Source organism: Scardinius erythrophthalmus, assembly GCF_964197995.2.
Source record: "Scardinius erythrophthalmus genome assembly, chromosome: 12".
Lineage (NCBI taxonomy): Eukaryota > Metazoa > Chordata > Actinopteri > Cypriniformes > Leuciscidae > Scardinius > Scardinius erythrophthalmus.
Window position 1 is genome coordinate 31,049,033 of NC_138232.1, and position 25,840 is coordinate 31,074,872.

At 36.4% G+C, this 25,840-nt stretch overlaps 3 protein-coding genes across 4 annotated transcripts in view; 1 reads left to right on the forward strand and 2 right to left on the reverse strand.

Moving 5' to 3' along the window:
• The first annotated feature begins 6,675 nt into the window (after window positions 1-6,675).
• On the forward strand, window positions 6,676-8,950 carry inha (inhibin subunit alpha). The gene is made up of 2 exons (XM_081379801.1): window positions 6,676-7,106; window positions 7,617-8,950. The coding sequence occupies exons 1-2, from the start codon at window positions 6,797-6,799 to the stop codon at window positions 8,348-8,350; spliced, it is 1,044 nt and encodes a 347-aa protein (XP_081235927.1). The 5' UTR covers window positions 6,676-6,796; the 3' UTR covers window positions 8,351-8,950.
• A 1,827-nt stretch (window positions 8,951-10,777) lies between these two features.
• On the reverse strand, window positions 10,778-19,457 carry gjc4a.1 (gap junction protein gamma 4a.1). Its single transcript, XM_081380397.1, has 3 exons — window positions 19,347-19,457; window positions 14,545-15,739; window positions 10,778-11,269 (listed from the first exon to the last, which is right to left on the reverse strand). The coding sequence occupies exons 2-3, from the start codon at window positions 15,707-15,709 to the stop codon at window positions 11,256-11,258; spliced, it is 1,179 nt and encodes a 392-aa protein (XP_081236523.1). The 5' UTR covers window positions 15,710-15,739; window positions 19,347-19,457; the 3' UTR covers window positions 10,778-11,255.
• Window positions 19,458-20,488: 1,031 nt separating this feature from the next.
• Window positions 20,489-25,840, reverse strand: part of stk11ip (serine/threonine kinase 11 interacting protein) — an 82,034-nt gene continuing 76,682 nt past the window's right edge. The window contains exons 23-26 of one of the 2 annotated variants that reach the window (XR_014031196.1): window positions 25,704-25,805; window positions 25,413-25,498; window positions 21,787-21,995; window positions 20,489-21,642 (exon numbers count right to left, since the gene is read on the reverse strand). Coding sequence is in view for 1 of the 2 variants with exons in the window: in XM_081380321.1 (XP_081236447.1) it covers window positions 21,514-21,642; window positions 21,787-21,995; window positions 25,413-25,498; window positions 25,721-25,805 (509 nt within the window). In the remaining variant the exon portion in view is untranslated. The remainder of the gene's footprint in view (window positions 21,643-21,786; window positions 21,996-25,412; window positions 25,499-25,703; window positions 25,806-25,840) is intronic. The other variant, XM_081380321.1, reaches the window with a different exon arrangement.

Sequence of the window (25,840 nt, forward strand, 5' to 3'; positions counted from 1 at the left end):
TCAGAAGCATTTGTATGTACTATTTGTGTAAGTTTGGGGACTAAACTTACCTGAAAGTAGTGAAAACAACAGTGAGAGACGGAGTTACTGCTTGTGTCAGTTGAGCTGTCGTCCCGTTTCCATGGTAAGGGCCTCCGCTCCAGTTCAAATGCGGCTCGAATGTTCAGCGCGAGCGCCCATTAAAACACGTAAAAGTCACGCAGCATTTACATAAACATATGTACGGTGGCCCAGTAGTGCACAACACAACGAAATGTAAAAAGCAAACATAAGTTCACAACACAACGAAATTAAGCCACAACACAACGGAAACAAGCCACAACACAACGGAAAATCCACAACACAACGAAATAAAGCCACAACACAACGGAAAATCTACAACACAACGAAATAAAGCCACAACACAACGGAAATGCTCCCGACCACTAGAGGGCTCTCGGAGCCCAGTAAAGTTAGTTTTCCAAGCCATTGTTCATTAGAGAGTCAGCAGTCTATAAAAATATATCAACACCACGATTAGTTTTAACAGTATGTAGCTAACCATTGTTTATCGACATTTATTAATTCAAAATCACCTACGTGCATTATAGCTGCATATTTATACTCTAGAATGCTTTGACGCGCTACCACGGCGCATTATCCCTGAGGGAACGTCTGCCAATTCCTCCAAGTTGTTAAAACGTATAATTTGTTTTAATTAAAATTACTTTTAACATTCAAAAACAGACATGTTCAAAATCCAAAGCTTGATTGTATTTGATAGTAGACTGACTTAATAAGACTTTTATAATGACTTAATAATGACTTTTTTCCAATACCCTTCATGTATTTACAGTAATTAACATTTTTTTTTAGGAAATTTCTGTAAAAGTTTTTTTTTTCTTTTATCATGTTCCTAGTGACCAGACTGACTTATTATATGTGGAATTGTGCCAATTCCTTCCAATTTCACCAAATGGTTTTTATTTTTATTTATCAAATTATATTATAATAAATTATACGTTTTAACCACTTGGTGGAATTGCCAGACGTTCCCTGACGATCATGCGCTGTGGTAGCGCGTCCAAGCATTCTCGAGTATAAATCAAATACGCAGCTATAATTCATGTAGGTTATTTTGAAGTAATGTTGATATACACTGTTAAAACTTATCGTGGTATTTATATATTAAGACTGCTGACTCTATAGAACAATGACTTGGAAAACTAACTTTACTGGGCTCCGAGAGCCCTCAAGTGGTCGGGAGCATTTCCGTTGTGTTGTGGCTTTATTTCGTTGTGTTGTAGATTTTCCGTTGTGTTGTGGCTTATTTCCGTTGTGTTGTGGCTTTATTTCGTTGTGTTGTGGATTTTTCGTTGTGTTGTGGCTTGTTTCCGTTGTGTTGTGGCTTTATTTCGGTGTGTTGTGGATTTTCCGTTGTGTTGTGGCTTGTTTCCGTTGTGTTGTGGCTTTATTTCGTTGTGTTGTGAACTTATGTTTCCTTTTTACATTTCGTTGTGTTGTGCACTACTGGGCCACCGTACATATGTCCCACAGTGGAAGCCCACATGGGGCCCGATAGGGTTTGCCCTTGCCCACACTGTCCCACAGAAAACCCACACTTACCCACAGTGGGCCCACACTGGCATGTTTGCTGGGATATCTCATAACAACCAAGTCGTCCCGCCCTGTTATGCCGCTGTGTTCACTTCACTTTACATGAGCCCCGGGCCACTGCCCTTGGGACATAAGTGTTTGAAATTCAGCACGCACAGCGTTTTACATAGGGTTCCCGTAGCGTAAGCTAAACTTACGCAACACGAGAGTACTCTCATAAGAGAACGACACTCGGTTACTAACGTAACCTCGGTTCTCTCTAGAGAGGGAACGAGTGTTGCGTAGCCTGCCGTGCTTGTGCTGCACTTGGTTTCGCTTCTAGTCGACTGAAATCACTTGTGCAACCTGTGCAGGGTTTTTTTATAGACGAAGCCACACCCTGTTTTGGCGGGCTATGACGACAGCACGGGAAGGCTTCCCATTGGTGCTGGAGTCATGCCAAGACGCACTGATAGGTTGCAGCAGTTGCCGCAGGATATTTTTTTTGCTGCAGCATTCTCGAGAAAAGGAGTTTTCCCGTAGCGTAAGCTAAACTTACGCAACACTCGTTCCCTCTCTAGAGAGAACCGAGGTTACGTTAGTAACCGAGTGTCGTTTTAAAAGTAAAAAAAAAAAAAAAGATATCACTTTAACCCTCAGAGGTCGGAGATCACGCCGGCGTGATCTGCTCGCTTTTTTCCTTATGAGTTGAATTGAGACCCCAAATACTCTTTTGACTTTGATTTTATAAAACAAGTTTCATACATCAATCGATTCTGTTAAATGTGTATTATTTTTGTGTATACTCACAATAAAAACAAAATGTTGTGCTTTTTGCCAAATAAAGAAAAATAATCACGAAGCGAGTTCTGCCTTCTCTCTGTCCGTGTAGTCCATTCTGAAACGCGTCCGAAAATGAATCATAACTCAGCGAATACTTCTCACACAGGCACGTGACATATGTCTTTATGAAGCTTGAAATCTCCTCTTTTAAATGAAGTAATTTATATAAAAAACAAATGTTTTTAACTCATGTAATCCCTTTGAAAGCAAGGAGAGGTACCGTTTTTCCTTCTCCCTTCATTATCTCTAAATGAGCTGCAGCCGCCCCGCCCCCGGCGCGATTCACATGTAAATAGTTTACCTGATCTAGTATGCATCATACGCCCCCCGATCAATGCCATAAAAACACAGTTTGTTCATCAGACTTCAGACTGATAGTTCATCGCGTTTTGAGTATGACACGCTTCTCCGGTAATAAAGACTCCCTTCAGATGATTCTGGACAGCGAGGAAGAATGCACCTTTTCCTCAGAGGACGAACGGCAGCATTTTGAAGAGCGAATTCCGCCGCGAACACAATTTCAGAGTAAGTTTTACTTAAAAGTCTTTTGTCTTTTATTTTTCGTGTTCGCATTTATGAGGAAAAAACAATATTACGTGACAGTTCTCCATTATGGACGCGAGCGCTCTAAAAAAAGCACTAAAAGACTTTCAAACTTTCACAGAGACCTCAAAACAGAAAGTACAAATCCTTTCTTTAAAACGAATTTCGTTTTGTATCAATTGTATCTTAATTTTAATAATTTTTTCATTAACAAATTTCCTGGATTTAAAGTAAATATAGGCTAGCAATCACAACATAAGGTGCTTGAACTGGAGATCATCATGAACCAGACCGTAGCCTATTCTCGCCTCACATGTCTAAAAAATGTGAAATATATTTACAGAAAGCTGGTTCTAAACAAACCATCCAAAACACTAGCCTACTGCGAAGATCGCGAGTCAATAGCCTATCGTCAACTTCATCTTTGCCAGAAGTTAAATTTAAATCGCGTGTGTGAATGAATGATGATGTTTTAGCAAACTGAATTGCTACTGAGATGAGTAAAAATCGACTGAAATATGAATACATAGATAAAATGTAGGCCTATAATCTTTTTTTTTTTTTTACAAAGAAAGAGTACACTTGAAATATTGTTGAAATTGTAATTGTTGTAATTGTAACCTTTTTAATAAAATAGCAAAACATATTTACAAGATAGATGTAAGCAACATCTTAAATGGTCAATATAAGTCTTCTAAATATATCTGTTGTTCTTGTATTGTGGCTCAGTCAGTTTCACACCTGAGTGAATGGCTCATCATTATGCAAAGTGGGTGGGACACTGTAATCTAAGGTGTAAACTACTCCTCCCCCTCGCATATTGGCTTTCCAAGCAAAACCTGTTTTACATCAATTTAAATCAATGTATGGTTTTATGTGAACGATAAAGCAAGACTATTTTCACATAATTTTGAAGAAAAAACACTAGGCGAGGACATCCATTTGTCAAAAGTCTTATTGACACATATTTACTATGTGTTTTGTGGCCTTATTTCAGAATTTTTATTTTTTATTTTTTTCAATAACCACGCATAAACATTATTCTCTCAAAAATGAAAACATGTACATACACATGGCTCACATATTATGGTAGCCCTGTTTGTGCTTTATAGAGTGAATTTACACCTTTGCCATTAATATGTTTATAAGCAACTGAAAAAAGCACAAATGTCAGGGCATGTCAGAACATCTCAAGGGCCCCAAAAACAGCCCAGACCCCAGAGGGTTAACGAGTAGATGGCTGCAGAGCTCTAAAAGTACTAAAAGTTTAAAACTAAAAGACATCTTTTCACAAGTTTTTCCAGTTAGATTCATATCAACATATTATGAAATCACAATTATAACAATAAAAGTTACTTTTTGTCAAGGTTTTTGTACTGAAAACAAAAAAAAAATAAAAAACAGTTTTTCAATAATGTTACATTAGGATTAGAATCAAAGCTGATCAGGATGTTACAAAGAGAAAAGTTGGAGTCTTTAGAGTTTATCATTTATTTCAAACATCTGTTTTTCATATAATTCTACAAATTTAAAGTGTGCCACTTTTTTTCTGTCTATGTGTCTTCTGTGTTCTGATTTTGTTGATGAACTTTGTCCATTGACAAAATTCATTTGATTGTAATCATAATATAACATTATTGAAAAAAAAATTGTTTTCAGTACAAAAGCTGCCTAAACTTTGACAAAAAGTAACTTTTATTGTTATAATTGTGATTTCATAATATGTAGATATGAATACAACTGGAAAAACTTGTGAAAAGATGTCTTTCAGTTAGTCAAATAGCAAATAGTAAATAGTGGAGCTCTGCAGCCATCTACTGGTTTAAGTGATAATTTGTTACTTTTAAAACTGCATTTTCCAAAAGATGGGCAAAAAACTAAACTAAACCAAAACTCTAAACCATGTCAAATTATCCATGTTATCCCCATGAATGAAAGTTAGAAATGTGGGTGAAAAAGACCCCGAACAGCACACAAGGGTTAAGACAAATGGATGTGTTGTTTGTTATGTTTTCATATTCAAGAGATTATTAGCTAGATGCAGCTTTTTTGGGTTCGCATCAAATGTTCTTCGACTTTTATACATAATAAATGTGTTTATGAATAAAGATTGATCTGTTGAAAGCAGTTATTTTGAGATAGATGCCAAATGTTCTCCTCCTATTCATATTTGACATTGAGGGGGTCCATACAACATATTTGCCCATCGGCAAATAGTTGCCCCACATTCAAATACGATTTTCAAAAAAAGAGAAGAAAAAAAAAACCTGGGGAAAATAAATGCAGAACATGTTTACATTGGACACTATTAACACGACTATATGCATTAAACCATTCAGAAAAATTTGGGCACAAATGGGTTAACTAACATGAACTAACCATGACCAATACATTTGTTACTGTATTTGTTAATCTTTGTTAACTTTATACAACTGTTCGTTGTTTGTTCATGTAACTTTTGATTTTAATAATGTATTAGTAAATGTTGAAATTAACATAACACAGATTAATAAATGCTGTTGAAGTGCAGTTCATTATTAGTTGGTGCTAAATAATGTAGTTTACTAATGAAACCTTATTGTATAGTGTTACCAACATAATTATATATATGCTTCTGTTAACATAACTTACAAAAGTTCAAACATAAGAATTTCCAAGAACTTCATTTTTTTTTCTTTGTATGTGAAGTGGCTGAACTGATCTTCTCTATTGCAAAACAGTTCTGCCAAAAACTGGCAAACACCAGACACAGAGATATTTGCACAGCAAGGTCAAGCCACAAGCGTTTGATAATGTAATATCTTGTTTGTACTTTTCAAGCTCACATGGGAAAGCAGGTGTCATAGTATCCAAACTCTCAGAGCAAATCTTACAAAGAACATAGAGTAATACGATTTTGCCAATAATGAGTTTTGATGACAGGCAACAATAGAATTCTCAAAAATATAACATAATTTGAGCTAATGTAGAGCCACTATACAGCCACAAAATAATATATAGTTCAAATCTAAAACCCTTGTGAGCACTTATGAGTTCCTTAAAGACATAATTCACCCAAAAAATTCTGAAATTATTTACCCACCCTCATGTTCTCAAGTCAAGTCACCTTAATTTATATAGCACTTTTTACAATGTTGTAAACTTGCTTCTGTGAAACATATATATATATATTTTTTCCAGTGGTCACCAACATGGTTTGGTTACCAACATTCTTCAGATATATTATTTTGTCCACAAGTCCACAAAAGAAATGAAGACATAAAGGTTTAGAATAGCATGACATTGACTAAACAATGACACTTTCCTTCCATCCAATCAAGTTGGGGCTAAACTCTACATTAAGGTGTCCCTCCAAGAGCAGGATTGGACACTTCGGACACACAATCCAATAACATCTCATTCACATACTAAATATTGTAGGCTTCTGTATTTAAGATCAGAAACATTGGTTAAACATTTCAAGCAGGAAGAATAAAAGCATGATCCACTTTTGTGAAAAAAGAAAAAGAAAAAAAATATTCTTATCTCACTGTGTCAATTTCCTCCAAGGACAAGGGAACAGGGAAATAGACCGTATCCAAGAATTGTAATCTCAAAAGCTGTTTTATCCTGTACAGACAGTGATAGCATGAACCCAAACAAATAGTTGCCATTTGCTAAAGTGTAAAAAAAAAAAAAAAAAGATATTACAGACTTCTTCTACAACATAGATCTGTAAGAGAGAAGACACCAAACCTAGCTGAACTTGATCCTCTCTCTCTCTTTTACCTGAAATAGTTTTTTATTTTTTTAATTGTCATATTTAGTCTGCTTTATCCTCTGTTGAGTTTTGAGGATGTTGACCTGGACCAGCTGTTTGTCTTCACTTGCTTGTGCCCTGATGCTGTGGGCTTTGTTTTCACCTCCACTGGTCCAGGCCTTTCAAGGAGATGAATTGCCGCGTGACATGGTGCTTGGCTGGCTGAAAAGACGGATCCTAGAAGGTTTGGAGATGGATGAGCCTCCTCTGCCAGTGCTGCAGCTACCAACAAGGCAAGCAGTGGACAGAGTTGCTCAGCATGTAGCTTCACGAATGACTAGGCAGACAAGAGTAGGAAGAAGACACCATCAGGAGTCTTCACAGGTTATTCTGTTTCCAAGCTCAGGTAAGCTCCAATAGCTTTCTTAGAAAAATATTGCAGCTTCAACACGAATAACATAACTACATATTATAAATATTATTATAATCATATCATAAATATTTAAAATATAAATATTTTAAATACTCTGTCAGTCAAATCATCTTGTGGTGTGAAGCAACACAGAAATGTGTACTCTTTTAAAGACAATGCAAGGTTAATACAAGTGCGAAACCTAATGAAATATAGGTCTTTTTTTATGGTTAAGAGGTACTCACTATGTGGAAGGAAAATATGTTTACTTGATAGTTAGCCTACACCACATGACATTTTTAGAGTCATACAATCTAAATGCTTGTTAAAAATGGTATATAAGATTTAAAAAAAAAACATATGAAACCAACATTAATTGAAAAAATTATGATTTTCTTTATCGTGGACACATTGATCCGCCTTAATTATTAAATCACATTTTAAAGCAACAGGGTTATCTTGGCATGTTGACATTGTTTCATACACATTCTTATTAACTTTCAGAGTCTACATGCAAGGATATGCCTGATCACTCCTCAGATGCTGCATCCCGTCACTTTACTTATTACTTTCAGCCCTCTATGGACAGCCAGGACTCTGTCATCACCTCTGCCCACTTCTGGTTCTATGCTGGAGAGACCATCGCTTCTAGTAACATCTCAGCACCCCTTTTCATTCTCACTCATTACCAGGAGCTGATCCAAGCATCTGACAGTCCAATCAAACGCTGCCCTGATGGCTGGACCACCTATAAGTTAGCTCCCCATCTCCACATTGCCATGGCTGATGGCCCTTTCATGCTGCAGGTCCGTTGCCCATCCTGCAATTGCTATGATTCAGAAGATAAAACACCCTTTCTGCACATCCACACACGCGCAAGCGGCCCAGACCGCTCCCGCAGGGCGCCCAAAATCCCTTGGTCACCGGCTGCAATCGAAAATCTCAGGAGACCTGCTTTTGAGGACACAGATTGCAGAAAAAAACAGATCGAAATCTCCTTCGAGGACCTTGGCTGGAACAACTGGATTGTTCATCCTAAAGCTTTCACATTTTACTACTGCCATGGCAACTGTTCCAGCACTGAACGCACTACCACCCTACTCGGGATCAACCAGTGCTGCGCCCCTGTTCCAGAGAGCATGAAGTCCCTCCGTTTCACCACCACCTCAGATGGGGGATACTCATTCAAGTACGAGACCCTACCTAACATCATACCAGAAGAGTGCAACTGCATCTAACACTCTAGAGTTGTTTAGCTTTAAGATTATCTGTAAGGGGTGAGAATGTTGTTGTTTTTTTCAAACAGCTATTCAGCTGTTTTAAATGCTGTGTGGATTAAGAAGATACTGTAGATAGATAACCTTTACTTGTAACTTTAACTTTATCAAACTGTAACCTTCATTAACATGACAACTGTTGATACAAAAATTATCAAAAATATTGCTCTATAACTTTTTTAAATTTCTTTATGCAAATAAGACAGCTTGTACTAAATTAAATGAGTATGGGGTCACTGCGGAACAAAAGTGGGTGTTTCTAAATTTGTGAATGTTTTCAAACTGGTGGGTCTTTATAAATCATTCAATGAAAATTATGCCCTTCACCTGACCCCACCCCTAAACCCTACCCTCACTGTGACGTGGGCAAATCAGGTAACGTGGTGAAAATGCCCCTATGTTTATGGCCTCGCTCCTTGATCTGGTAACTCCTATTAATGTCCTGCAGAAACCTATACAGGCTACTTGAATTAAACCGCCATTTGCAGAGTAAATAATCTTAACCTTGTACACTAATTTAAAAAATGCACCTTACATATGTCAATAAAGAATAAATGTTTGAAAAAGAGACGTGTCATTATTATGTAGTTCTTTTTATTCATTTTTACCCGAAGAATAAAATAGAAAATAGAGTTCTCCTCTGGCCAATGAATGAACAGTGTATGATTATGATTCAGGCAGCATTACACGTCAGAAGTCAGATTGGATCAGAACATTTATCCAGTTCGAAATCATACAGAGCCGTCTGCTCTCCAATCGTGCTCGCGGTACTTTGATGTCATACACCAATGGGTCTGCGCAGCACTGCTTCAAGTCAAATGTGCAACTAAAACGTGGTGTGTTGGGGGTTCTCCAGGACCAGGGTGAGAAACGCTGCATTAAAGCACAATGGGTTATATAACAGATGCTTTAAAACAAGCTACAAACTACTTGTATAGTCCCATAAAGCATTTTAGGTTTGCTCAAGGGCACAGTGAAAAATAATGGCTCTACAATAATTCAATAGAGTAAGACCTTTGACCTACCAGGCCAGATTTTTTGCATACAATTGTAACATTTTGATTATAATAAAAATGATAAATGGTGAAGTTAAGAAACTAAGGACACATTCATTTTATAGAGGCATTAGACAGTTTCATGCGTCACTGATTTGGATTTTATGGCTATAATCTCAACCTGGCAAAATGCAGATCAATTAATACAGAATAAAGGGTATTTCTAAGCCTCTGATATTTATTAATTTATCAGAAGTGCAAAGTGACTTACAAATTTAGGAAAACAGAATTGATCAAACAGTAAAAAAGAGCCTTCATCTCATTTGTGCACATAATTTCAAACATTTTGTCAAAATACTATTCATTTAGTATTGTAAAACTAAATAAAAGGTCTAAAACTTTCAGTTAAAGGGAGTTACCCAAAAATGAAAATCCTGTTATGATTTGCTCATGTTGTCCCAAACATTAAACAAATTTCTTTCTTCTGCTGAACACGAAATATATTTAGAAGAATATGGCTAACCAAACACTTGATGGGCCCCATTTAAGTCAATGGGGTTGACTTCCAATGGGGTTTTCCATAGTAAAAAAAAAAAAAAAAAAAAAATTCTTTAAAATCATTCTTCATGTTCAGCAAAAGAAAGCAATTCAAACAGGTTTGTAACAACTTGAGGGTGAGTAAATTATATAATTTTCATTTAGGGTTAAACTATCCCTTTAAATATTACTTGGATCACCAACAAATCCACAAATAGTGAGCATCTATATCATGTCATTGCAAAATCTGAAGTCCAGTTTAAAGAATAAAATCCAATGTAAAACACAGACACTGTACCAAAAGTAAAGTAACACCATGTTGCATACTTGCACCACACATTTTAATTTCTATAATAATACAGAGAATGAAACCTTTTAATACACAATTCAAGAATTTTCCAGGGTCTTTGTAGTTTTGAAATCTGGTCAAATGCACATGTATTGCAATCATGTTATTCATGTGTTCTAAATACAATGTCAGTGCTGTTTGAAAAGCACCCTCCCATAACTTAAGACATTTATATACTGGACAATGTTACAAAAATATCAGAACACACAGGCAGACTTTAACCAAAAGCAACATAACCAAACACAAACGCTTCGTTTATATATATATATATATATATATATATATATATATATATATATATATATATATATATATATATATATATATATATATATATATATATATATATATATATATATATATATATATATATACATATATATATATATATATATATACATATATACATATATATATATATATATACATATATACATATATATATATATATATACATATATACATATATATATATATATATATATATATATATATCTTTCTTTCATTGTAATGATCTGAACAGGAAGACTTTTGTTCAAAACAGGAAGTTTTTGGCTTCAATTTATACCAATTTGCTAAAATGGACAATAATTAACAATCATGAAAATATTCTCAACATTACAGTCAGGGAATGTTTCTTTTTCTCGTGTTGTTATAAAACCATGGGAGCAAATAATGCTTGGAAGATAATGGTACAGTAGTGTGCATTTTATGAAATGGTGTTTTTCTTGTCATTATATATGGCAGCTATGTTTTAATACTGTAAATAACACTTTTCCTAATATGCAATTAGAGGAGAACACACAAAATGTTGTCAATAACTGCTCTCCATTATTTGCATCTCATTCTTGAGTTAGTCCATGCGATGGAGTCAGAAGAACAGGAAAAACACAAAATCTGGTCAACGTCTGCCCTCCAAAATGTGCATCTCAGCATGGAGTTGGTTTGTTTTTGATGGAGAGCCAGCTGAATAGGAAAACATGCTTCAAGCACGAGCCTCTTTAAAAACAGAAAAAATATACATTTATTAAATATCCATCAATTATCAAAATTTTTAAAAAAAGTAAAGAAATCACATTAGAACATTTTCTGAAGCAGTTTCTGATGACATATCCAATACTCAATATTTGACTAGAAATAATTATCCATATCTTATGTACAGGGTTTGAAATTACCTTTCTGGCTACTAAATTGAGTTACTGCACATTCAGAACTTCTATCCAAAACAAAAATATCAGAAATCACAGATTTAAATATTTTTATTATAAAATCTGATTATGAATTACTGAATCACATTCAGTTTTATGACAGTCAATCACTGTTTGTGAAAACCATACAAATGAAAGAGTGAATTCAACCTGTTGAAAAAATCTGCAAATTCTATTATAAAACATTTATTTAGTTTTAAACTCCAAATATAGCAAATTTCAAAGTGAATATTTATTTGCAAACATGTTAAAAATTAGCCACAGTGTGCAAATTCATAAAGTGATCAACCGTTTCCTCACAAAAGTAAGCTTACTGAATTCAGTGTATTGAAGCCTCTCCACTATTGACATCCATTTAAAGAAACACCTCACTCCCAAGGTGTCTGATAATGAGTGAAATTCATACCCCAAAATATCATGTCATAATGACAAAATTATACCCCAGCATATAATTTCATGATGATAAAATTCCCATGAACTTCACGTCTACAAATGTTTCTCATTTAAAGCTTTGGGTTACTGGGAACGTTGCAATGGCATCTGTATAGTGATGCGTAAAAGTCTTGGATATGTGGCATTTAATCAGACATCTAGGGAGTAAGAACAGGTTGAAAAAAAATTGGGTGGGGGGGATTTGTCACACACTGGACGAGAAGCGAAGCACTGCTTAGCACCACATGTTTAAAAATCCAACTAATTGTTTTCTCTGAATCCACGCACACCGGCAGTGCCACACGTGTCCGCAGTGCAGCGCTACGACTTAGGAGGCTGTTCAAAATCCTGCCACGACACAGAGCACCACTAACATTTTTTCATTCAATTACGTTATATATTTGTCCCAAACCACCATTAATGTACATAGGCTACTGACTTCACTCTGTACTGCAAGATACATTTAGTTTTACATTCATACAGCTTGAATAAAGTCTAAACATACAATGGGGGGAAAAAAGTATAATAAACGTAGCCCTTTATAATCTTTCATTTTGGCCTTTTTTGCCCTTTTTTTAGTACACTAACCTCAGTGCGAAAGCATATGTAACTTTTGCCTGTCGTGGTAACATTCACTGTCGTGTGCTGCCACCTACTGGAGGTACCAGGTCATAAGACACTTCAGTTGACTTCAATAGCATGGAGTAGCTCAGGGATGGGCAAAGTCGGTCCTGGAGTGCCGCTGTCCTGCAGAGTTTAGCTCCAACCCTGATATAAAAAAAACCTCACCTGCCTGTAGCCTTAGTAATCCTAAATACATTGATTAGCTTGTTCAGGTGTGTTTGATTAGGGTTGGAGCTGAACTCTGCAGGACAGAGGTACTCCAGGACTGACATTGCCCATCCCTAGAGCAGCATAACGATAAAAAAAAAAAAGGACAATGAAAAACTCAAAGAAGTGAGGAAATACCCTGAATTATATGCCACGAACCATAGATTCTTTAAAGACAAAATACAGAAATCAGCTGCGTGGAGGAAGATTGCTGTTGTTACTGGATTTTTAGGTGAGATTCCCGGTTAATTCAGTAATTCAGTATAATGTTCAGTGACTGAGGTTAGCAACGATTGTATTTAATTGCAACTAGCCTACAATCATAACATAACATACAGTACAGACATTACCTTAATTCTGTCGACAACTCTCGGAGAGATTGGCATGGTAATGGTAATGGATATGACAATGTTAATGTATTTGGTCTTGGCAGAATAGATCTGCTACGCCAAGACATATTCATTTTTGTATTTCTTTTAAGAGCCATGAGACCGCATGTTTTTAATATCCATGTGTGCCTGGGCTACCTTGCCGAATGTCTTCACAGTAGTGGCCTATGACTATGTGTGCTTGGGCTACCATGCCGAATGGCTTAACTCTAGAAACACGCCCTGTATGTTCTCATTAACAATAGATACACATTGCAAGCTGATAGAGATAAAAACCCAACAACCACCTGAGCAAGTATCATAATTAAATCATTTGATGTATCATTGACATAACCTAATTGATAAGTGAAAAGCTGTTGAGATGATATAGAAAGACAGTGTGCTCTGATGCTGCATCAAAACAACTACACACGTCAGCATAGCTAATGAAAACATTGGCTCAACAGCTCTTTGGCCGCTGATGCAACAGCAACCAATAAGCTGCGCTATGTAGATGATGATGCAAAGCTACCAAATGAGTTAAGGACCTATCAGCCAACGCCATCAAGAGTTTCATGCCAGAACTGGGTGCTATCATAATGTCCTTAAACATAACAATATTGACTACGTTTACAAGCTGTCAATATTCGGGTTATGGTCGGGTTAAGGTCACTATTTGGGTTTCTGAAACATACGGAATAACCCGTTTACATGCTAAGTAGAGAGAGTTACTCCTGTATACATGGAATTTGTAATCAATTGGCAATATCCCGATGTAAACGGCGACGCACGGTTAGCGTCTGGACGTACGGACAACCTTAAGATGCAATATGCGTCATTTCCGATTCTTCTTCCTGTATCCAAAGACAACAACAACAGCAGCAGCACGCGGATAATGAATAGTTCGGGGCAGCTAGCGATCGCCTTTGTTTGCGCTTTCCTCCTCGCTCCAAAAGTGTAGTGCTGTGCTGCGTCTCGCCATGTTTACCTCTACTTCTTGTTTACTTCCGGTATACTGCACGGGGGTTTTTGTATGCGCCGTCTCTACTCAAAAGACCAAGATTCCTTGCGAATAGAACATGCGCACAACACAAATCAATGTTCCTTTTGATGGGGATATGCCGATACGCGTTTACATAACCAAATATTCGGGTTAGAAAAGGGGTACCCCAGGGATCATATCCGGGTTTTTAAAAACCCCATCTATGTGGGAAACCTTTTTGCACTCACGCAAAAAAAAAAAAAAAAGGTTCCTTGAAATTAATGGATTTTGCTCGCAAGATTTTACAGAGTAACGGTAAATGTGACCCCACCATAATGAGTTCAAAACATTGCACACCATGGTTGATTTTTACCCACATTTGGTGAGTTAGTTGGAGTTCATTTAAAAAAAAAAAAATTGATGTGGAAGAATGAAGTGTAGCCCAAAACAAACCTTTCTCCTCAGCGCTGACATAGCCCTCCTGTGCTTGGTTAAGTCGGTTTTGCTCAACTGCAATGCTGTTAGAGTCTGGACCGCTGCTATGTGAAGGCCCTACTTCCTCAGAGTGGTATGCCTTGTCCAGATGTTGCTGTGCCATTTTCAAGTGTCTCCGTAGACGGTCTAGATCACGACTAGTGTTGTCATCACCCAGTGACTCCCGTCCTGAGTCTCCCAGGAACTCAGCCTTAAGCTTGCCAGAAGAATCCTTTTTCAGGGCAGCCTGATATCCCGGTGGGGCATTGGTAAGGCGATGACAGATGGTGGATGTTGATGGCCTATGTACGGGGAACCTCCGAGTCGATCGACTGCGGAGACCATCCCTTATGCCACCAATTCCCAAATGAAGGATTTCCAGCACAGTCAGCACAAGGCAGAGTATACTGACAACATACATGATGATCAGGAAGATTGTCTTTTCAGTGGGACGTGAGACAAAGCAGTCCACCGTGTGTGGGCAAGGGCTCCGAGTGCAAATGTATGATGGTGCCACTTCAAAACCATACAGAACATACTGGCCAAAAAGGAAGGCGATCTCAAAGGCAACACGAGAGACTAACTGTAACACATATACTTTCATAAGACCGTCTCTCTTGATGCGACGACGACCATCATGCTTCGTAGCTGGAATGTCGGATTCAGCAGCAGACTTGGCTGTAGATACCACTTTACTATCCTTCTCAGATGGCTCAATCTCCTCCAAGATCATGGGAACTTCCTCACCCATCTGGTCAGCCTCGTCATAGTCATGGCTCACTCCACGATGAACCATAGACAGCAGTTTGCGTTTATGTGGTCGGTATTCGTCATCAGCCATTCGAGCAATTTTGTGCATGGCAAAGCCGAGGTACATAATGGATGGTGTGGTGATCATAATAATTTGAAAAACCCAGAATCGAACGTGTGATAGAGGGGCAAAAGCATCATAGCATACATTATCACAACCGGGCTGTAAAGTGTTGCACACAAACTTGCTCTGTTCATCATGATAGATGGTCTCACCGCCCACCACTGTCAGGACAATTCGGAAGATGATGAGGAGAGTGAGCCAGATCTTTCCCACAAAAGTGGAATGGTTGGAGATCTCATCAAGCAAGCGCGTCAAGAAGCTCCAACTCATGTTGCCACCAACACAGGAGACCTGTCAGATCTGCAGAAGATAGGAGGTAGTAGAATCATAGAGGCATTTAAATTGGGACAACCATTACACTAAATGGCCTCAGTTGTGGCTAACAGAAGTATCAGAAACAATGAAATAAAAGTCCAGCACAATATGGTTGAGTAAAAAAAAACCTTTGAGATTTAATGCAATAACCAATGCATGTTATTAATTGCATTTGTTTAACACTGTAACACATTACATTATTGAACATAATGAAGTGCTTCATTATGTTATACTTGATGATGAAATACAAGTCACAGCACCAGCAGGTGTCAGTGTTCAATACATATGCATGCACACACGTGTTTGTATGACTATCTTTGAGAGGACATTCATTGATATAATGCAATCCCTAAACCCTAACCCTAACCTTAACTTATTCTTAATAAAATTAAAGGCCAAAAGGTCATCACTTTACTCTGTCCTCACTAGGATGGTCTGAAAGACAAACTGATCCTCACAAAGAAAACTATACAAGTTCACACACACACACGCACGCACGCACGCACACACACACACACTCTTAATGGGTTCATGTTCAGCCTAAGGGAAATACAACAGTCATCATTTGAAATGGATCAAAACCTTTCATCCAAGTTATACCTGAATTTTGAACAAAACCCGTTCTTGCCTTAGGACAACTCTGATTAACTTTTTTGATCCACTTTAAATGTTGACTACTGTATAAGTGCCCAATACGATAAAAAAAAAAAAAGTTTGTAAAACATATCAAGTTCTCATAAAAGCACTATTCGTATTCAGAAAAGTTTTGAAAATGTAATGACTCTAAAAATGTCAGGTGGTGTAACCACGTAAAATGTTTGCATTTCCCAAGCATTTTGGAGTTATAGATAAAGATTATTATGAATATAGAACTTTGCCTGAGTGAAACAAGAGCACGGTTGCAAAAAAAATCTACCTCTGTCCGGTGTCAAGTTTATACATATTCAGTGCATATACAGTGCGTGCAGAATTATTAGGCAAGTTGATTTTCTGATCATATTTTATTCCCAGGAACATTTTGCCAATTCCAAACCATAATAATCTTAATAACTACTATTAATTTTGTATTTAATCATTTATAAGTGATAATTGTTAATGAAGGCTGGAAATGAAACATGTCTTATTTTCAGGTGTGCAGAATTATTAGGCAAGTTTTCTATTACAGATAAAATAATCCAAAAAAGAGATTTAACAAAGACTGAAAAGTCAAATTATTAAATCCCCATGAGAAGAATGCAATACTAATGCAATACTAGAGATTGCAGTTAAGGCATGACCATTGGACAGTGAAATGCTCATTGGGTCAGCAGGGTCAGACAAAAACAGGTGGAGAAGAAAAGACACATGTTAACTGCAAAAGAATGAAGAATTATGGTGAAGACTTAAGTGTGAAACCATCAGGAACCCTTAAGTCTCCAGCGCCACCATTTTCCAGAACTGCAACCTACCTGGAGTCTCCAGAAGTGCAAGGTGTCAGGGTCTCAGAGACTTAGGTTAGGTAAAGAATCCTAAAAAAAGACCCCCCTCTTAATAAGAATCACAAGCTGAAGTGTTGTGAAATACATGAAGATTGTTTTTTTTATAGGCTTTTTTTTTTATTTCACTGTCCAATGCCATGCCTTAAATGCAATCTCTAGTATTGCATTAGTATTGCATTCTTCTCATGGGCATTTAATAATTTTTGACTTTTCAGTCTTTGTTAAATCTCTTTTTTGGCTTATTTTATCTGTAATAGAAAACTTGCCTAATAATTCTGCACACCTGAAAATATGGCATTTTTCATTTCCAGCCTTCATTAACAATTATATATCACTTATAAATGATTAAATACAAAATTAATAGTAGTTATTAAGATTAATATGTTTTGGAATTGGCAAAATGTTCCTGGGAATAAAATATGATCAGAAAATCAACGTGCCTAATAATTCTGCACGCCCAGTATATTAATATGAACGTCATTTCTAAAAAAACACATTTGTACATACTTTCCATAAAAAGGATTACAAATACACTAGCCAGAAAATTTGATTGTGAATACATATTTTGACAGCCCTAAAAAAATTATAAATCAAGGCTAACTCATAAAAAGCTATTAATGGCTAAAAGTGTTTTTGATCTGTCACACACAGTACTAACAGGAGAAGATAAGATGTCATAATAAAAGACATTTCTTAAGAAATATACAGGTACAAATATTAGATTCTATTTAACTCAATTTAACTGCCAACAGACGGCATAACAGGAACAGACTGAATAACTTGTTGTGAACCTAAGTTTTCTCACCAGATTTTAATAACACGCAGCTTGATGTACATAAACATTACATGCGTTTCACTGCAGTAAAAGTGAGCCACAGGTTAAGATTTTTCATATGATATTAACTGAATATGAAATTTTGCCAAAGAAATTAAATGAAAATGACATATCATAATAATAATAATAATATGACAGTATTTCAAACATGGGAAAATCATTAAATTCATGTTAGTCATGTCCTGTAAATGTAAATGGGCTAAATAGCTTCTCTTGCCTGCCAACATCAGCGACCTCACCCTATTGGAGCTTCAAAGCAAAGGACAAGTCATGGCAGGTCACTATCTGACATAAAGGACTGAGGTTCTGTGGTCAAGAGATAGCTAGATAATGTGTTGTGAAAGTTATGTACTCAGACAATTCCAATTTTAAATCCACTATTTAGCCAGTGAAGTCACTGAGTGTCGCTGATATAGAGGTGTGTTAGCATAATACAATGATCAATGATGATTCAGTTTTTCTGTAGACTTGTGGCACAGATAGGCCATTAAAAAAACAGCAGCTACATTGCTGCAGTACTCTCATAACTGACTATCGCTCATGACAGACTTTTCAGAAAAGACTATCATAACACCCCCCGAAATATAAAGACTTTAATCTCAGCTGAGGTATGATCATTGATAGATGTCATTCTAACTTGAAGTAAAATGTGTGAATTAATAAAACCTTTAGAGTACTGACACTCTAACACATGTGAAAGGGTATTGGAAAACACTTCCACAATGAATTAAAAAGTGACAAGTAATAGCCTATTGCCCATGGTGACTAAATTTCTAAAGGAGGCTAAAATTATAACATTACGTACAAGCAATATTCAGATGTACAGACCAGATGTTTAAAAAACGCAAAAAATATATAGCTAATTGATAAAAAACAAAGAAAAACTAAGTTACTAGTAAATACTGTAACTACAGATTATTGTATAATAATATAATACCCATTTTATCGTTTGTTGGAGTTTACCTAGCCATGCATTCAGAACATTGTTCATGTCTAAACTACAAGAATGTTATAATTAATATAATAAACACCTAGTAAATTCGCTGTTTCATGTGCCAATGGTTATAATAATAATAATAAGATTTTTAAAAAATCCACAATCGGAATTTACCGCGTATAAACAACCTGAGATGGTCAAACTTTCTTTTAAGTTTTAAACGCGCCAACTTTGTATCAATGAAGTGAATTCTAAACGCTCAAAAGTCACATGCTGCCCCCGTAAATGCGCAGCTCCATTAAACTTTAAACAAGGTAAGAAACAACAAAAACATTAACATACCTTCGTCTATCAAGTGATTAGTAGGCTATCCTGTCCTCAGCTGTTGGACAATGCTTGTGGAACCCACATCACGTGAACATCCATCCAAAGCAGTTTTCACCTCCTCTGACTACACCCACACTTAATTAGGCCTTTAAATCTGAAACCTGAGCTTATTTGTTTCCCGACAAAACCCCCTCCAGTCTCCACTGTAAAAATAATAATTATAATAAACATACAATTCGTAAGGATTTGGGCAAAATGTAGTATTCCAAATGTAAAAAATCTCTGAATTGGTCACATGGAAGTTGAATTGAAATGAGAGGAAGGGGAATTTATTAAAGTGTTGTCACTATAAAATAAAGTTATTAAATATAATTAAATGTATGAAATGCATCATTTCTGTCTGATGTAGCTATTTGCCTGTGTCTCTCTTTGTTTCTCTGTCTATAACCTGAACAGTTTGTCTTGATGAACGTTCTTTTTCTAGTTAAAATTATACGTTTAATTCTACTTCTTTTAATTCAAATTCACAATGCAATTCTGTATCTACCTGTTTGCTACCTCAATTCAAATTTCAGAATTTCACTGGAATTTAAAAGACATTCTCATTTAGGGCACACAACCTTGTCATATATCAGCATCCAATAAAAGCAATACCAAAATATAATAGCCAGATGTAACTTACATAGGCTATAATTTTCACGATTTTGTCCCTTTCCTTTCACCTAAATGCATTATTTCAAAAGACGCAGGTAGAGGCATTCCTTTTCCTGCAAATGTAGTACATCACAAACAATTGCTTAACATTAAACACATGGGCTTGACATGTCTATGCAAGATTTACACTAAATGTTTGCATGTTCTTATATGAACCAGAGAACAAACTCAATTAGTTTCTACATAAAATTTGTCTGCTGAATGAATTTTTTTTAACTTTTGTCATAATTTGACTAAAGAAAGATGGTAGGTAAGGGAGAGCAATAATTACCGTACTGTACAACTAATGTATGTGTTATAACATAAAATACTTACCTATATTATAAAATATGTACAACCTAGGAACGTGAAGTTGGTAAACAAATTTTTACCAACTAATGTGCAACAATCAATTTCCATTTCTTTATTTCTCTGCCATTGATAGGACATAATGAAAAGATGTACAAGATTTGAATACTTTATTATGTTTACAAAAATAAAAGTTATCATGTTTCCTTATTGGAGACCAGTACAAAGATAAATAAATACACATTAAATACATTTTAAATTGACTGACAGTATGCTTTCAACTTTGTTAACAACAATGTGCCATTTCACTATTATTTTAGATCAATTTTAAAGAAATAAGAACATCTGAATGACACAAATGACATGGTACAAAACTGCATGTGGTTATATTAAATATTCTCTTCAGGCTCTTCACAGCCATTTGAGGTTTCCTTTCCCGTGACCATTACCTTTTTTAAAGTGTAGTCAATAGCTCTCTTTTTACATGCTCTATAGAAGTGCTGGAATAGAATATTTTGTAACTTGGCGAAAAAAACAAAACAATTGTTAAACTTTACATTTATGAGATACATGTATGCCGGTTTCCTTATAAAACAAATCAACACAAAAAATACTGCAAGTGCTAGTTCACAGAAAATGAATGTGTACACATTTAAAGATAAGAAACTTCTTCAACAGAAAGTTTCAAAGAGTAAGATGGTATTTAGTTCAGCAACATGTCTTAACAACTACCATTGAATTAACACCACAAACACTCAAGTAAAGCTGTTATTATCCTGTGACCTGCATAACCCAATTATGAACCTTTCTGAGAGCACAATGAAAGGCTTTTCACCCTGAAAAACAAACACCCCTTCAATTCCATATTCAAACATCGACAAAATTCAAAACAAATCAACTTAATGCATGCATAGTTATGTATTATAAGGTATGTTGGAGTTTTGTTGTACAAAGTCAAAAAGACACTCAGAATTGCAGCATTGTTACTGCACAATTTGCACAAAGACATTAGCACAACCAAGAGAAGTTAAAAAGGTAATTTGTGCGAGTAATTTGGAGTCAAAAAGACAAACAGTCAACATTTACACAAAGACAGTAATACAGATTAAAAGCAGGTAGATTGAGGCAGGAATCTTCATTTTGTAAGGTATGTGCTTTTCTTTAACACTGTGGCTAGAGGTTACTGCTTGATAGTAGCCAGTTTGACGCCAAACATTTTTTCCCACTGCTTTGTGATCCAGTCCACCAGGTCTTGTACCAGCTCTTCATCTTCAGCATGTAAAGACCATGTCTTTTCTTTCTTGGCCATCTGTGAAAAAAATAAAACAAGCAACAAAAACCTCCATTTATTCTATCCATATAGTAGCCATATTGTTTAATGGATTCATACTTTAGAGAATTGCTCTTAAGTTCTCTGTGGTTTAAGTGAGAACATGTAAAGATGCACACACACCTCATCATAAAGTTTTAGGTCCACCTGGCATGGATTGGATGAGAACAGATGAACGGAACTAAGGCAACTGATTGGCTGAGTTTCCTGTACAGTCACCTTCCCACTGCTCATTTGGCCCTCAAGTTGACTCTTGCTCCATTGGTGGTCTTCATCAAGGAGAAAAAGCATTTCTTTGGTGGCAAGTACACTCACAGAGTCCAAAGAGCCATCTAAGAAAACAGAAAGACCAACCTTGTAAAATACTTTTGTCCCAACCAGAACCCACCCCCCCCTTTTTTGAGACACCAACAGTTATTTAAAGCTGGAGTATGGAAGATTTGGCCCACTAGTGGTTGAGGCATAACACTGTAGTGTTGTCTTAAAAATGTATTCATGGAAGAACACTGTTTTGGTTATTATGTGAGCTGGGCTTCGCCTTAGCTTTTCAGTGTGGATGAATATAATGATTTGAGGTGCACTGGTGTATCTTGGTTACAGGCGATGATTTTATCAGAGCGTATGTCATTACTGATGTAAAAATTCATGGCCTCCAAAGAGAAAAGACAACTTAAAATGAGTAGGTACCTGCCTTTGTTGTTTTAAATCATTGAAAATAACTGATTTAAAACGAAAAACATTACAAAAGTTAGGCAACAATGAATGAATGAATGAATGAGTGAATGAGGCATTTATATAGTGCTTTTCATATGTACTACTGTACACCCAAAGCACTTTACAATCATGTCGAGGTCTCTCCTCAACCACCACCAGTGGACAATGACATTCAGCAAAAAGATTGTTGGATATCTTACCCTTCAAACCAGAAAAAAAAAGCAAACTCTGGATCGCTTTTAAATCTTGTATAGTCTCTTAGTTGTTGCTAGGGGTGAATTGATTAGTTGATATTATCGACAAAAAAAATAATAAAAAAAAATTGTTGAATCTCTTAGACTTATTGTAAAGGCCAGCAATAACGTGTCTCAAATGAAAAAAAAAAAACGCAACGCTGCTAAAACGCTCTCAAGCGCCCACAGCAGTGCGTTTTCAGCTGGCTAAAAACGCTTTGGTGGACACGGCCTTAATAAAGAAATCTTTGCATGAGCTCTGCAATTTGGCACTCTAGTCAAGTCATTTCACATTTATTTATACAGCACTTTATATAACAAGCTTTAAAGCAAGCAGCTGTACACGCTTAAACATGAAAAAAAGTCAGTCAGTCTCTTTCAGTCAGAATTACAACTTCAGTTTCTACTATAAAGCAGGTCTCAGGTGTTTTCAGGTTTTTACGTGCGTACATCTGACCTCGACTGACCTGAACTCCAAACGGACTTTATTTTGGCCTAATTTTGTTTGAAATTATGTTTGAGATTTCGTTTGTATAGTACATCATCAGGGCCTTAACACGTGTCACTGTAATAGCTGGACCTTCTTCTCTTTTTTCACGGATGTAACATTACCAAGCAATGACGAATGACGTGAAACTGACATTTCCTGATCGCTCAAATAATAAATCATTATTATAACAAAGCTCACCATTGTGAATCAGGGTAATGCAAGAGTTGTGTCTTAAATGACGCACTAAACACTATACACATTTCCTCTGCACCATGTACTCAACCATATAGTGTATGAATTTTATAAGGTTATTTTGTCATTCAACATTGGATTCTAACAGCCCCTGCCCATCCGCTATGTAATTAAAGCTGTAACATTTGAGTGCATGCGTTGTCCAATATGACATTTTTTTTTGTGTGAACACACTACTCACACTATACTACTAAATGACATAGTACCAATTTGTGTACTTGTGCACAATTCTAAGGATTTTTTTGTGCTTGCTCAGTTCCATGAATTTTTGATTTTTAAAAAACTGTAACTGTCATGTGTGAATCACATTTAAAATGGAACTGATGGCGCATGAGCAACAAACAGACCATAAATTCCCTGAATGTAAACATCACACCCATCTCAAGCTTTATTAAGTCTAATAATCTCTAATTCTATATTAATGTATTGGATATAAATCATTCTTCGAGTCTACAACTCAAACAACATTGTTGTGCAAATGAACGGCCAGAACGCATTAAAAGTTTTCTGTTTTCAGTTAAAACGGTGTCATGTAAGTGGCCCCTAAGTTAATAAATAATGATCTTTGCAACGGAAGTGAATCAATCAAAATAATAATAATAATAATAATTGTACTTTCTCAGTTCCATGAATTTTTGAACAAAAACATCTTCCATATTGCAACTTTAAATATAGATATACTGTAATGGCAATCTTCAAGAAACTGTGAGAAATCATTTTTAAGATAAATACATGCACATCAGATGCATTTCACAAACAACAGTACATGCACAAAAGACAGCACAATTCCATTCACTGACCACCTACAGAGATAAAATAAGAATATCTTGCAGGGAAGGAAACAAAAAGTCTGTTTATGATATCAGCTGTACTTTGTTTATTCATTCAAATGTTCCGTGTATGTTAGTGTTAATGAGCATTTTGGCATGTGCACACAACTTAAATCACAAATGACTATGGGAAACAATCTGTGCGTTGGAGAAAAAGAGGGCATGAGTGATGTTACTTTATGTTCCTGTCTTTTTAAAATCACTGTCAGATTGTTGGGTGTGTTTGGTCACAACAGCTGAATGCTTATCACACCACAAGTCAAGCCTGCTGCGAGCCTTTCTGATAGGGGGGTTCTGAAGGAGAGTCAGGCTGCCAGCAGGGGGCTGGGGCTCTTGAAAGCTGAACCAGCCGCTCACAGTTGGATCACTCTCTCAAGAAGAATGAGATAAATCTGTTTTCTGTGACTCTCCCTTTTTCCATCAAGACCTCAGAGTTTAGTTCCAAGGATAACAGCAGGACCCTAACAAAAGCAAGTGCTGATACAAATACATTTGTGTCCTAGTGTTAACCTGGGCAGCACACATATTTCCCACAGTGATCTGATGAAAGTGTGCACTATGAATCATTAAAGAACTGTAACTGTCATGTGTGAATCACATTTTAAATGGAACTGAAGGGGCATGTGCAACAAACAGACTATAAATTCCCTGAAGGTGAACATCACACCCATCTCAAGCTTTATTTAGTCTAATAATCTCTAATTCTGTATTAATGTATTAGATATAAATCATTCTTTGAGTCTACAACTCAAACAACGTTGTCGTGCAAATGAACGGCCAGAACGCATTAAAAGTTTTGTTTTCATTTAAAATGGTGTCGTGTAAGCGGCTCCTAAGTTAATAAATAATGATCTTTGCAACTGAAGTGAATCAATCAAAAACTAACTTTAGCTGGACAATAACTTTATTCTAGAGCTGCTGTAAAGCCAAAACAATCTCAGTTACTTTAATTTCCTATTATCACTGTAAAGCTGCTTTGAAACAATCTTTATTGTTAAAAGCGCTATATAAATGAAGGTGACTTGACTTGACTTGACAACAACATGTTCAGCTACCCTGACCATTTGTAGCTCGTTCCTGTTGCGGGCAAGTCATCACATGCCGTAGTCACCATAATTCCTTATCTCATTCGTCATACTTTTCTTGTTGCTGGCTCTAGCAACACAAACATTTTTGGGTGAAGCAGGTAAAAGCTTGCATTTCTCCATCTTGGAGAACATAAACACTCACCTTGCTGAAGAAATGCCAAGAGGTACCGGAAAGGAGGATGGCTGTCTTCTTTATCACATGGCAGGGCGTCCTCACAGACTAGATGCCTAAAGGACAGACAGATAAGGATTTAAAATCTGTTAAAAAATGATTAAAAAACTAATAATAATTCAACCGTGTGCAATTGAGAGGGTCTTCTTGATTGCCATTGTGCATAAATGCTGGGCTTTGGGTAGGATAGGCAGACACAAAAAATTAAACGCCTGAGGCAGAGATAAAAAGAGAAGGAGTTGGAGAGCAAAAAATGCCTGCCTGTTTGCACTGCATACCAGAGGTGGTGCTGTGGGTTGAGCCGGGTGGTAGAGATTCCCTTCAGCTTGCTGTCGGACTTTGGGGCCAATTCCCTTGCAATTTCTGTATGAAAAAAGTGCTGTAGTTAGGAAGAATAT